The sequence below is a fragment of the Anolis sagrei genome, chromosome 11 (assembly GCF_037176765.1).
Source record: "Anolis sagrei isolate rAnoSag1 chromosome 11, rAnoSag1.mat, whole genome shotgun sequence".
In the NCBI taxonomy this organism is placed as follows: domain Eukaryota; kingdom Metazoa; phylum Chordata; class Lepidosauria; order Squamata; family Dactyloidae; genus Anolis; species Anolis sagrei.
Window position 1 is genome coordinate 17,204,592 of NC_090031.1, and position 14,686 is coordinate 17,219,277.

General features: G+C 43.1%; 1 protein-coding gene across 1 annotated transcript in view; it reads left to right on the top strand.

The window, feature by feature from the left end:
- Positions 1 to 11,427, top strand: part of NUP214 (nucleoporin 214) — an 81,459-nt gene extending 70,032 nt beyond the window's left edge. Inside the window, exons 32-36 of the mRNA XM_060757160.2 lie at positions 311 to 487; positions 6,261 to 6,435; positions 6,534 to 6,679; positions 10,011 to 10,035; positions 11,255 to 11,427. Coding sequence (XP_060613143.2) covers positions 311 to 487; positions 6,261 to 6,435; positions 6,534 to 6,679; positions 10,011 to 10,035; positions 11,255 to 11,288 — 557 coding nt within the window. The 3' untranslated portion in view covers positions 11,289 to 11,427. The remainder of the gene's footprint in view (positions 1 to 310; positions 488 to 6,260; positions 6,436 to 6,533; positions 6,680 to 10,010; positions 10,036 to 11,254) is intronic.
- Positions 11,428 to 14,686: the final 3,259 nt, after the last annotated feature.

Sequence of the window (14,686 nt, forward strand, 5' to 3'; positions counted from 1 at the left end):
ACAGCTAAAAAGGAAGGTGTCGAGCTTGGGAAGAAGTCTCGCTCTTGTATAGAGGACTCTCTTTTAGTTCTTCAAGTGTTCCCACCAACACACTGTGCAGTACGTACTATACATGCTTGAAAAGGGAGGCGCCAGAAGAGGTTTAGCCTATTTAGTTCCAGCCTCTCACTCCTCCTAAGTTGTACAATTTATTTATTTCACGCATTTCTACCCTGCCCGTCTCAACCCCCGAGGGGGGACTCATATATACTGCCTTATACTGTGAAAAGGGTGGTGTGGGATAACAGCCTCTCCTTCCCTCTCGTCCCAGGCACGTCAAGCCTTTTTGGGAACAGCGGGGCCAAGGCCTTTGGGTTTGGAAGTCCTGCTGCCACTGCCGCCCCTTCTTCCTTCGGTGAACAGAAACCTATGGGGGCCGGGACCTTCAGCTCCGGCGCAGGGAGTGTGGCCTCCCAGGGATTCGGATTCTCCAGCCCCACCAAAGCAGGTACTGGGGTTTCCCAAATGTACTTCAATGCAGTTTAAACGAGACTTTTTGAGGATTGAAACGTCCTTCCTGAGACCGAGAAGGCTCCCTTGTGGCTCCTATAGAGCAACGGTTTATCTTTTCAGGAAGGAAGTGTTTACCTGGATGCAAAAGAGGGTAGAATTTGGTACTTTTGGGTGTATAAACATCTGCAGCCTCTGGTTTTGAATGTCGCCCAGGTTGCTATTTGGCCTGGACTCTTTCTATCCTTTTTTACCCTTAAAGAAATCTAAAATCTTGCCCAGATATCTTCATCACTTCCTTTTTTAAAATTTTTTGGCAGAATTTAAGCTCCTTTTGTTAAAGGCAGATTCATAAAAGCATGAGAAAGGTTTGGATTCCATTTCTGATTCTGAAGCTTACACTGGGCGTTAGGAAAATATCTCCACCATTAGAAAGCGGATGAGCCTCCATTACCCCTCAACACGGCGGTGGATTGTAGTCATTTTCTGTGGGAAAGAAGAAGGACCTCCGCTCTTTCTTCTGCTGTCCTCCCTTCCTTGTCTCCGTCACCTCCTTCTCCTGCGGAGGCAAAAGCGCCAACTCCTCACCCTTCATTATTTAGTTATTAAGAGGAAGGGAAAGAAAAGGGAGGGAGGAAGACAAGAAGAAGAATCATAGAATCATAGAGTTGGAAAAGACCTCATGGGCCATCCAGTCCAACCCCCTGCCAAGAAGCAGGAATATTGCATTCAAATCACCCCTGACAGATGGCCATCCAGCCTCTGTTTAAAAGCTTCCAAAGAAGGAGCCTCCACCACACTCCAGGGTAGAGAGTTCCACTGCTGAACGGCTCTCACAGTCAGGAAGTTCTTCCTCATTTTCAGATGGAATCTCCTCTCTTGTAGTTTGAAGCCATTGTTCCGCGTCCTAGTCTCCAAGGAAGCAGAAAACAAGCTTACTCCCTCCTCCCAGTGACTTCCTCTCACATATTTATACATGGCTATCATATCTCCTCTCAGCCTTCTCTTCTTCAGGCTAAACATGCCCAGCTCCTTAAGCCGCTCCTCATAGGGCTTGTTCTCCAGACCCTTGATCATTTTAGTCGCCCTCCTCTGGACACATTCCAGCTTGTCAATATCTCTCTTGAATTGTGGTGCCCAGAATTGGACATAATATTCCAGGTGTGGTCTAACCAAAGCAAAATAGAGCATGGGGAGCGTGACTTCCCTAGATCTAGACACTATGCTCCTATTGATGCAGGCCAAAATCCCATTGGCCGCCACATCACATTGTTGGCTCATGTTTAACTTGTTGTCTACGAGGACTCCAAGATCTTTTTCACACGTACTGCTCTCAAGCCAAGTGTCCCCCATTCTGTATCTTTGAGAAGGAAGGAAGGAGAGAAGGAAAGAAAGAAAGAAAGAAAGAAAGAAAGAAAGAAATGGAAAGAAGGAAGGAAAGAGGGAGGGGAGGAAGGAGAGAAAGAAAGGAACAAAGGAGTGAGAGAGGGAAGGAAGAAGAGAAAGAGAGAGGGAAGGTTGCTCACAGCAATGCATGGCTGGTACAGCTAGTCAGAAATATATGTCTTCTGATGGTCTTTGGCGACCTCTCTGAAACCCCCTTGCAACCCCCCCCCCCCCAGTGGTCCCGACCCCCAGGTTGAGAAACACGTGTCGAGCTTGGGAAGAAGTCTCGCTCTTGTATAGAGGACTCTCTTTTAGTTCTTCAAGTGCTCCCACCAACACACTGTGCAGTACTTAGAAGCTCTTAAGAGATCCATTTTGGCAGAGGCCCCGCCCACTCTCCCCTTGTGGGAGGGGCTACCGCCCCAGTTCCTTTTTTCCACTGCAGTTAGGAACTTCTCTCTTGCTCGTGAACTAGCTTCTGACCGTTCTACCTGTTTCAATTTGGCTTTTTCCTCTCTAAATTTTGGACTTGACCTCGGACTTTCCTGACCACTCTCAGCGCAACAACTTAGATTTGATTTGACCGCCAGCCTGCTGACTTGGACCATTTCACTTTCCGGCAAGTCACTCCCTCACTTCCCCTGAGAATGTCTGCTTTTTAAGAAAATGCTCACAATAGCGAGATCAGGTGCTGAAAACATCTCTGAAGCCCAAAGAAGTTCAATCGCAAGAGGCGCCTTTCCCGCAGAGCAACAGCAAAGCGGAGGAGCCTCTGTCGGCCTCTTGCTGCCGCCAAGTTGTGCAGGCCTGCTCTAAATAATTCAGCCGTGGCCCTTTTTGTATTTCTTTCTTTTTCCAGGTGGTTTGTGCTTGCAATGGGGGGTATCCCTTACATCGGGGTGGAATTTCACCCCGGTATTCAAATGTGTCGCTGGCCCAAAAAGCCGACAAAGCCAACTTCTCTCTTTTGGCCAGGATCGTAAACGCTTTCTGGTTTCCAAAAGTCAGCTGCCGCTTCTCTTCCATTTCTTAAAATAGAAATTATTAATATTGTTATTATTACTATTATTATTACTATGATTATTAGTATAACTATTATTATTATTATTATTACTATTATTATTATTACTAATAATAATAATAGTAATAGGAGCCCCCGGTGGCGCAGTGGGTTAAAGCACTGTGCCGGCAGGACTGAAGACCAACAGGTCGCAGGTTCGAATCTGGGGAGGGGCGGATGAGCTCCCTCTATTAGCTCCAGCTTCTCATGCGGGGACATGAGAGAAGCCTCCTACAAGGATGATAAAACATCAAAAATCATCCAGGCGTCCCCTGGGCAACGTCCTTGCAGATGGCCGATTCTCCCACAACAGGAGCGGTTGCTCCTGACACGACAAAAAAAAATATTACTATTATTATTACTATGATTATTAATATTATTATTATTATTACTATTATTATTACTATGGCCCCTGGTGGCGCAGTGGGTTAAAGCGCTGAGCTGCTGAGCTTGTTAACCGAAAGGTCACAGGTTCGAATCCGGGGACCGCTATTAGCCCCAGCTCCTGCCAACCTAGCAGGAAACATGCAAATCTGAGTAGATCAATAGGTACCGCTCCGGCAGGAAGGTAACGGCGCTCCATGCAGTCATGCCAGCCACATGGCCTTGGAGGTGTCTACAGACAACACCCGCTCTTCGGCTTAGAAATTGAGATGAGTACCACACCCCAGAGTCGGACATAACTGGACTTAATGTCACGGGAAAACCTTTACCTTTACCTTTACTATTATTATTACTATTATTATTATTTAGAACATTTTTAGCCACAAAGGCACTCAGAGTAACTCCCAAAATATTTGGGAACATATATCACATTATGTAATTTATAGCGCTTCACAGGGATTCCTTACCTTATTTATTTATTTACGACATTTATATGCCACCTTCCTCATCCTGAACGGGACTCAGAGCGACTTACAAGCTATATATATATATACAACATATTATATTATTAGCATAGCACAATATCAGTATTATATATTACTGTATTGTACTATACCATTATACGGTAATATTATTAGTAATATTACATGTAATATAAAATATATAATTATAATATCATTATTAGTAGTATTATGCTGTATTGTAATATTATAAATAATATAGGTATGTATATTATATTATATGTATTATTAGCATAGCACAGGAGACAAGGTGGAACTGTCTTCAGTCTGGCCCAGAGCAGCAGTTACGTAATATGTTGCGAGGATTCCTTCAGCCTGTTCCGCATTATTTAATTTCAAGAATTTAATGTGTTGTCAAAGGCTTTCATGGCCAGAATCACTGGGTGGTTGTGTGTTTTCCGCGCTGTATGGCCATTTCCCAGAAGCATTCTCTCCTGACGTTTCGCCTGCATCTGTGTTGATAGCATCTTCAGAGGTTGTGAAGTCTGTTGGAAACTTGGAAAATTGGGTTTATATACATATATCTGTGGAATGTCCAGGATATTTATATTTATGGTGTCAGGAGCAGACCAAATATTTATTTATTTATTTATTTACTGCATTTGTTGACCGCCGTTCTCAGCCCTAGGGCGACTCACGGCGGTGTACAACACATAAAAACAGTTTACAATAGGCAATATCACAACAAAATCAACATAACTAACATAACTATCAATAATACAATTACACTAAATCATCCGCGCCGTCTCATCGTAGAATCATAAACCAAACTCGTTATCCATAGTTGTGTTGCATTTTTTAACAAACAGACAGACAGACAAAACACAAAGTTTGCTAGCTTGGTAGTTGATTAAATGTCCTTTGATCAGTATCTGGCCACTTGGAGGGCCTCTGGTGTTGTCGCAAGAAGGTCCTCCATTGTGCATGTGGCAGGGCTCAGGTTGCATTGCAGCAGGTGGTCAGTGGTTTGCTCTTCTCCACACTCACATGTTGTGGATTCCACTTTGTGGCCCCATTTCTTAAGATTGGCTCTGCATCTCGTGGTGCCAGAGCGCAGTCTGTTCAGCGCCTTCCAAGTTGCTCAGTCTTTTGTGTGCCTAGGTTGGAGTCTCTCATTTGGTATCAGCCATTGGTTGAGGTTCTGGGTTTGAGCCTGCCACTTTTGGACTCTTGCTTGCTGAGGTGTTCCAGCGAGTGTCTCTGTAGATCTTAGAAAACTAATTCTTGATTTAAGTCATTGATGTGTTGGCTGATATCCAAACAGGGGGTAGGCTGGAGATGTCACTGCCTTGGTCCTTTCACTATTGGCTGCTACTTCCCGGCGGATATCAGGTGGTGCAATACTGTCTAGACAGTGTAGTTTCTCCAGTGGTGTAGGGCGCAGACACCCCGTGATAAAGCGGCATGTCTCATTAAGAGCCACATCCACTGTTTTAGTGTGGTGAGATGTGTTCCACACAGGGCATGCATACTCAGCAGCAGAGTAGCACAGCGCAAGGGCAGATGTCTTCACTGTGTCTGGTTGTGATCCCCAGGTTGTGCCAGTCAGCTTTCGTATGATATTATTTCTAGCGCCCACATGTCCAGGGAGAGAGAAAAATTCAAACTGCAGGGAGAGGCGGATATTATTATTATTATTACTACAACTATTATTAATGTATTTATTATTATTATTTATTACTATCATTATCCCACCTCTTTCTCCACAGGATCTCAAGGTGGCTCACAATATTATTACTACTGTTTACATTATTTCTATCCTGCCTTTCTCCCAGTAGGGAGACATTACCATTATTATTAGTATTGTTGAAGGCTTTCATGGCCGGAATCACTGGGTTGTTGTAGGTTTTTCCGGGCTATATGGCCATGTTCTGGAGGCAATTTTTCTCCTGACATTTCGCCTGCATCTATGGCAAGCATCCTCAGAGGTAGTGAGGTCCTCACTACCTCTGAGGATGCTTACCATACATGCAGGCGAAACGTCAGGAGAAAAATTGCCTCCAGAACATGGCCATATAGCCCAGAAAAACCTACAACAACCCATTATTAGTATTATTATTGTCTCTATTTTTATCAATTTTGTCTCTTGTTTTAATTATGTTGTATCCTGCCTTGAGCTGAAGGGAGAGGTGGTTAATAAATGTATTATTATTATTATTATTATTATTATTATTATTATTATTATATTTATGCATGGTGTACTTATTATTATTATTATTTATCCTGCCTCTTTACCCATCGGCATTCAAGGTAGCCAATTTCTCCTTCATCTTTTGCAAGGATTCCCTCAACCTGTCCCAGAGGCCGAGGGCTTTCCTTCCTTTTTTGGGGAGATGGTCCCCAATGCGTTGCTCTGACTCCTCTCTTCTCTCTTTGTGTCCCCTCCCCTTCCTTCTTGTGTTTGCCTCCGTTTTGCTCAGGTGGCTTTGGTGCTGCTCCAGTGTTCGGCAGCCCTCCCACCTTTGGGGGCTCCCCCGGGGGGTTCGGAGGGGTGCCGGCATTCGGTTCAGCCCCAGCCTTTGCAAGCCCGCTGGGCTCGACCGCAGGCAAAGTCTTCGGAGAGGGCACCGCCGCCGCCAGTGCCGGAGGATTTGGGTAAGGATGCACGGGGTTGAGAGGGTCCCATGGTTCCCTTCGGGTGCAAGTCTGCGTCGGAGATTCTGAGTGTCCCCTCTTCTCCTCTCCTCTTGCAGCTTTGGTGGCACGGCCAACACGGCCTCCTTCGGCACCATTGCCACCCAGAACACCCCCACCTTTGGCTCCCTCTCCCAACAACCCACCGGATTCGGAACACAGAGCGGCAGCGGCTTCTCCGGCTTCGGGACCAACACAGGAGGAGGTATGGTACACCACCCCAAGCTTGGGACATCCACCCCAAGGGTTACCCAGTCCAACACCCACAGTCAGGGCCTTCCCGACGGGTGGCCCTCTAGGCAAAGAGAGATGGGCAGAGATGTTTTTGAGAGAGAGAGATGATTGGTATATCACAGAATGGTAGAGTTGGGACTCCCCCCACGGCCATCCGGTCCAACCCCATTGTGTAATTCTGACAATAATAACACTGTTCTACAATTTTCCAGTTTTTCTCAGTTGCGGAAACGAAATGTGCCGTTTCTTAATAAATTTAACATGCTGAATTCAAATATAATAATTAAATGTGTTAATTGGCTCTGGTTTTTATGCAACAGCTATTTCAATGTTCTCCACAATAGGTAATTCGTTAATATTATGATAATGCGCCTAACCTTACTGCATGTATATAAACCGTGAATATTTACTAAATTTTAGTCAAATTATATTGCCAATAGTTTATACATGAGAAATATTTATTTAATTAGTCTATTGTTTATGTTTGTGCAGCAAGAAACTATATTAGTAGGCCTAATGCAGTTGAAAAGTCTGAAAGTTTAATTGTCGCTTTAATCGTGACTTTAGTTTATATCCTGTCTGCTTCTCTTGACTTTTCTTTTGTATTCAAGGAAAGGATTGTCTCTTACAATGCTCCAGCAGTAGTCTGACAGCATTGACGGAGTCCATTTGCCTTGATATCTTTTTTCCATAGTGTTTTATTTACACACGTGCGAGGCATAACTACAGTAAAAAGAACAATGTAAAACGATGTTTAACGATACTGTCTCAGTCTTCAACTGACTGACCCTCACCGTTCAAAAGTCTGGCCTTATATAGGGATTTCTGGCTTTTGCACACGGCACTAATACTGCGTCATCAAACTTTCTAGAATCTTCCATAGTGTAAGTCACAACATGCATTTTTTCAACCATACGTGATCACGTGATTGCTTATATCATAAAAACTAGAGCCAATATACATTTTTAAATGTCATTTTCGTTTTCAGCACCCCAAAATCATAAAAGAAAACTATTTTCAGGCCCGCAACTTTTTCTCCGTTGAACAGTGTAATCTATATAAATAAAAATGTAATGTTTGTTTGTGGTATTCACAGAACTCAAAAACCAATGGGGGAATTGACACCAAATTTGGACACAAGACACCTAACAACCCAATGTATGTCCTTCCCTCAAAAAAAATGATTTTGTCATTTGGGAGTTGTAGTTGCTGGGATTTATAGTTAGCCTACAATTAAAGAGCATTCTGAACCCCACCAATGATGGAATTCAAGCAAACTTGGCACACAGTTCTCCCACGACCAACAGAAAATACTGGAAGGGTTTGGTGGGCAGTGTCCGTTGGTTTTGGAGTTGTAGTTCACCTACATCCAGAGATCACTGTGCACTCAAACAATAATAGATCTGGACCAAACTCTATACGAATACCCAATATGCCCAAATGTGAACACTGGTGGAGTTTGGGGAAAATAGAATCTTGACATTTGGGAGTTGTCATTGCTGGGATTTGTAGTTCACCTACAATCACAGAGCATTCTGAACCCCACCAATGATAGAATTGGGCCAAACCTCCCACACAGACCCCCATGTGGGCCACAGCAACGCGTGGCAGGGGACGGCTAGTAATAATAATAATAATAAGGTTCTTGTGGGTTTTTTTCGGGCTATATAGCCATGTTCTAGAGGCATTTTTCTCCTGACGTTTCACCTGCATCTATGGCAAGCATCCTCAGAGGTAGTATAATAATAATAAGCATTATTTATATCCTGCTGTTGCACCTCAGCAGTAGTTCACCTTGCTCAAACACTCACCAGGAAGTCAAACGTAGCAATAAACAGTTTGTTGATAGAACACAGAGTAAAAAAGTAAAAATCCAAATATGTGAAGAAGTCCCAAAAAGACAGAGATAAAATCTCCAATGCAAAGGTTAAAACATGAACATGAATCCAAGATGCATGGAACAAAACATGAGCTTGATTAATACATGAGCCAACAATGTGATGTGGCGGCAAAAAAAGCCAATGGGATTTTGTCCTGCATCAATAGGAGCCTAGTGTCAAGATCTAGGGAAGTAATGCTACCCCTCTATTCTGTTTTGGTTGGACTACACCTGGAATATTGTATCCAATTCTGGGCACCACAATTCAAGAGAGATATTAACAAGCTGGAATGTGTCCAGAGGAGGGCGACTAAAATGATCAAGGGTCTGGAGAACAAGCCCTATGAGGAGTGGCTTAAGGAGCTGGGCATGTTTAGCCTGAAGAAGAGAAGGATGAGAGGAGATATGATAGCCATGTATAAATATGTGAGAGGAAGCCACAGGGAGGAGGGAGCAATCTTGTTTTCTGCTTCCCTGGAGACTAGGAACAATGGCTTCAAACTACAAGAGAGGAGATTCTGAACATGAGGAAGAACTTCCTGACTGTGAGAGCCGTTCAGCAGTGGAACTCTCTGCCCCGGAGTATGGTGGAGGCTCCTTCTTTGGAAGCTTTTAAACAAAGGCTGGATGGCCATCTGTCAGGGGTGATTTGAATGCAATATTCCTGCTTCTTGGCAGAATGGGGTTGGACTGGATGGCCCATGAGGTCTCTTCCAACTCTTTGATTCTATGATTCTATATATATATATGAGAGAAATGCATATCTAGATAGAGATATCACAGAATGGTAGAGTTGGAAGGGATCCCCCTTCTCCCCCAGGGCTAGCCAGCCCAATCCCATTGTGCAATTCTGACAACACAATCAAAGTTGTCCCAACAGATGGCCAGCCAGCCAAAGATAGATATATAATATAATATAATAATAATATAATAATAATATCATATTATAATTATATATTTATATTACATGTAAAATTATTAATAATACTACGATATAGTGGTATGGTACAATACAACAATATATAATACTGATATTGTACTATGCTAATAATATATATTGTATATGTATATATAGCTTGTAAGCTGCTCTGAGTCCCCTTTGGGGTGAGGAGGGCAGCATATAAATGTAAATAAATAATTCAATAAGGTAAGGAATCCCTGTGAAGCGCTATAAATTACATAATGTGAGATATGTTTATATATTACAGCAATATATAATACTGATATTGTACTATGCTAATAATATAATATATTGTATGTATATATAGCTTGTAAGCCGCTCTGAGTCCCCTTTGGGGTGAGAAGGGCGGCATATAAATATCGTAAATAAATAAAATAAATATCACAGAATGTCTAGATTTATACATAGAGTCTGTCTGTATGTAACACCTCTAGTAAAGGATTTTAATATTCCATTTTTCAGGCTTCGGCTTTGGATCCTCGAACACGTAAGTCTCTCCCAGTGATTGCCTTGTACATTTGTATTGCTAAGGGGGCGGGGGGCGGGAAGATATGTATATCAAACATGGTAATCCTCCATGGAATGCCTCCTTGTCAAAGGATTACAGTGTTCCCTCACTTATCGCGGGTGTGTTGCAACCCAGATCAGGAAACGAGACCATAAGATAACAATCCACCACACTTGACTGTGGGGGGAAAACAATCCCTTTTTATTGATGAAAAATGGTTACAAAATAGAGGAAAATGCAAAGTCAAAAAGCCACAGTAAAATTCAGCAGTCAGGAATATACATGAATTAGATCAAAATTCCAAAAGCAACACTATAAAAACCTGGAACACGTTAGCAAACCACTAACCGTACTTGGAGCACTAGAAGCCTCTTGGGATGTAGGCCACGGGAAACGGGGAAATCTGCCAAGGTAATGCCTCAGTCTAAACGATGCCTGATCTAACGAAACAACCCGGCGAGAGGCACTTAAAACTGAAGAAACTGTTTCGTGACACGCCTCCAGGCTTTGAAGCCTGTGTTTCCTTTTCCCTTAATCTGCTTGACCTTCGCAGACTCTGCGATTCACTCCTGTTTTTCCAAATCTGTCCTTTTCTATCCTCATTAAGGAAGCCAGGTGTTAGCTCCTCTGGAGAGCTATCACCGCTTGGCTCTGAAACAGTTTCACTTTCCAAGCCACTGATCTCAGAATCAACATTTTCATTACCATCAGGGAAAAATACATATTCAGCATCAGCAGGAAATACAATCAGAGAATCAGGTTCAGCAATCAGAGAATCAGGTTCACACGCAGGCTGAACCCCAACAGGGTGTTACGTTCCAGGACGACCCGCGAAAAGTGAAATTCTGCGAAGTAGGGACACTATATATATCATATTCCGAGGGTGAGGCAGAAACGAGGAGAGATTTAAAGGCACCACGCACTTTTTTTTTTTTTTGCTAGCTATAAAGAGGGAGCTAGAAGGCTTTGATTGACATACTGCTTTGTATCTCCTGTCTCTTTCCTCTCTCCCGAAAGGGAGGGTGAAACCTGCTTCCACATTCGATCGTTGCCAGGAGGAAAAAACCCGCAAAACAGCGAGTCCGCGAAAAGCGAACCGCGAAGTAGCGAGGGAACAGCTTAGGATTGAGTCGTCTTCCTGTTGTAATGCCAATTATGTCCTTTTCTTCACCTACAATATTTCCTGTGTTTCTTCCAGATCCACCTCCGGATTCAGCGGCTGGAGAAGCTAAAAGTTTGCGGAGCCGAACACCCATGTTTCTTTGTTTTTTTGGACCTCCTCTTTTGTACAAACAGGAAAACACTTCGAGATGCTTATTTTTTTTAACTGAATGGTCCCTCTTTCAATAAAAGTATTTTCTCTGTGTCGTTGCTCCTGGCCTTCCAGGTCCGGTTTGTGACTCCAAAGCGAGAGGGTTTTATAAAATAAGAATCTGAATCACCAGAACGCTGTTGTTGAGACTTGCTTTGTGTCTCGATCAAGGGGTAAGAGAGGCTTCCTCCTCTTCCTCCTCCTCCTCCTCTTTTTCTTCTAGAGGCATCACCATCCTCCTCCTCCTCTTCTTCTTCTTCCTCCTCCTCCTCCTCCCCCTCTTTTTCTTCTAGAGGCATCACCATCCTCCTCCTCCTCTTCTTCTTCTTCTTCTTCCTCCTCCTCCTCCTCTTTTTCTACTAGAGGCATCACCATCCTCCTCCTCTTCTCCTTCTTCTTCTTCCTCCTCCTCCTCCTCTTTTTCTTCTAGAGGCATCACCATCCTCCTCCTCTTCTTCTTCTTCCTCCTCCTCCTCCTCTTTTTCTTCTAGAGGCATCACCATCCTCCTCCTCCTCTTCTTCTTCTTCTTCTTCCTCCTCCTCCTCTATTTCTACTAGAGGCATCACCATCCTCCTCCTCTTCTTCTTCTTCTTCCTCCTCCTCCTCCTCTTTTTCTTCTAGAGGCATCACCATCCTCCTCTTCTTCTTCTTCTTCTTCCTCCTCCTCCTCCTCCTCTTTTTCTTCTAGAGGCATCACCATCCTCCTCCTCCTCTTCTTCTTCTTCCTCCTCCTCATCCTCCTCTTTTCCTTCTAGAGGCATCACCATCCTCCTCCTCCTCCTCCTCATTATTATTAGTGTGTTTCTTCTGTTCTCAGACACCCATCAGTCCCACTATCAGAAAAAAGAATGATAGTTGGATGGGTGGACAGATTGAATGATAGCATGAGAGAGAGTGAGCATAATAGATAGCATGATAGATGAATAGATAAGAAGGTAGATAGATAGATAGATAGATAGATAGATAGATAGATAGATAGGAAGGTAGGTAGGTAGGTAGGTAGGTAGGTAGGTAGGTAGGAAGATGGATGGATAGACACATATTCATACATAAGAAGGAAAATGGAGGGGGGAAGAATGAAGGAAGATAGATAGGAAGGCAGGAAGATGGATAGATAGACAAACAGGAAAGAAGATAGGAAGATGGAAGGAAGGAAGATGGATATGAAGGAAGGAAGGAAGGAAGGAAGGAAGGAAGGAAGGAAGGTAGATCAGAAGATGGATGGATACATAGGAAGGAAGATAAATAGGAAGATAGATAGGAAGATGGATGAATGGATGCATAAGGAAGGTAGAGATAGATAGATCAGAAGATGGATGGATACATAGGAAGGTAGGTAGATAGATCAGAAGATGGATGGATGGATGGATACATAGGAAGGAAAGAGATAGGAAGATGGATACATACATACATAAGAAGGAAAGAGTGAGATAGGAAGATGGATACATACATAGGAAGGTAGGTAGGTAGGTAGATAGATCAGAAGATGGATGGATACATAGGAAGGAAGATAAATAGGAAGATAGAGATAGATCAGAAGATGGATGGATGGATGGATACGTAGGAAGGAAAGAGAGATAGGAAGATGGATACATAGGAAGGTAGGTAGATAGGTAGATCAGAAGATGGATGGATGGATACATAGGAAGGAAGATAGATAAGAAGATAGGTGAATGGATACATAAGGAAGGAATAGATAGATAGATAGATAGATAGATAGATAAGATAAGATAAGATAAGATAGACCAGAAGATGGATGGATACATACATAGGTAGGTAGGTAGGTAGATAGATGGATGGATAGATAGATCAGTGGATGGATGGATACATACATAGGAAGGAAAGAGAGATAGGAAGATGGATGGATGGATAGATAGATCAGTGGATGGATGGATACATACATAGGAAGGAAAGAGAGATAGGAAGATGGATGGATGGATAGATAGATCAGTGGATGGATGGATACATACATAGGAAGGAAAGAGAGATAGGAAGATGGATGGATAGGTAGGTAGGTAGATCAGAAGATGGATGGATGGATACATACATAGGAAGGAAGAGAGAGATAGGAAGATAGATAAGGAAGGAAGATAGATAGATCAGAAGATGGATAGATACATAGGAAGGAAGAGGAAGATGGGTGGGTGGATGGATATGTACATAGGAAGGAAGGGAGAGAGAGATGGGAATATTAAGATACATGAATACATTCATTGGAAGGAAGATAGGTAGGTAGGAAGATGGATGGATGCATACAGAAGGAAGATCTAGACGGAAAGATAGGTAGGTAGGCAGGAATGAACACTAAGTAAAAGTCAAAGTTCCAAAAGAAGAGTCAGAGAGTGAGATCTATACAGATGAAATTATTTTTGCAGGAAAGTTTGGCAAAATTTTGAATATTTGACCTTGTATTTATTTGTCGTGTCAGGGCAGCCAGTCCATTTGACCTTGTAAGAGCGAGGGAACGAGGCAGGAAAAATGGAAAGAGAGGAAGGAACACTAATTAAGTAGCAGTCAAAGATCCAGAAGCAGAGAGTGAAGACTAATGGCAAAGGAGTCCCATTTTGAGGTACAGGCCATGTAAAAAGAGAGGGAATGTGAGAATGGAGGAATGTCAAGGGAGGAACGAATGCTGCGTTTAAGTAGAAATCAAAGAAGGAAGATGGAGCTGAACAGGTGCCAGAGAGGAATGGGAAACATTTCCCTTGGAGCGCCTTATATTTCTCAGCTCTTGGCTTATAAATAGAAGTCGGGTCGTTGGCGTTCTTTGCATCGGCGGATTAAAGCCATTTGAACAAATTGCAAAAGGGAAACAAACGGTCAGCATCTCTCAGGAGGGGTCGCTTGTAAGGCATTCCTCTTATGAAGCTCAGTGGGAGGAATCCCATATCCCATATGTTCCTAAAACTGTAGATATTCAGAATTTCCCCCAAATTCTGTGCCTTGAAGATACTTCGGATGGTCGTATTCATTTCATAGAGTTTTTGAGGCATCTTCAGTGTTGGTTTTAATCTCTGAATCTGAACCTAAGGTTGTTGGTGGTCTTCCATCCAGATCCTAACCAAGCCTAACCCTGCTTTGCACCCAAGATCTTTTGCTCTCTGCTTTCCTCCGTTAGGAGGTTAAGTTCATCTCATTCCTTTCCCATCCTCTTTGATGATCATCTTATGGTGATTTCAGGGGTTTTGTAGGATTTTCTAAAGAAAGGAAGACTTGGAGATGGCTTTGGCCACTTCCTTCCCTTGAAACAGAGCCTGGCTTTCATTAGTGGCCTCCCATCCAATTCCCAACCAGGGCTGGCCCTGCTGCGCTTCCTG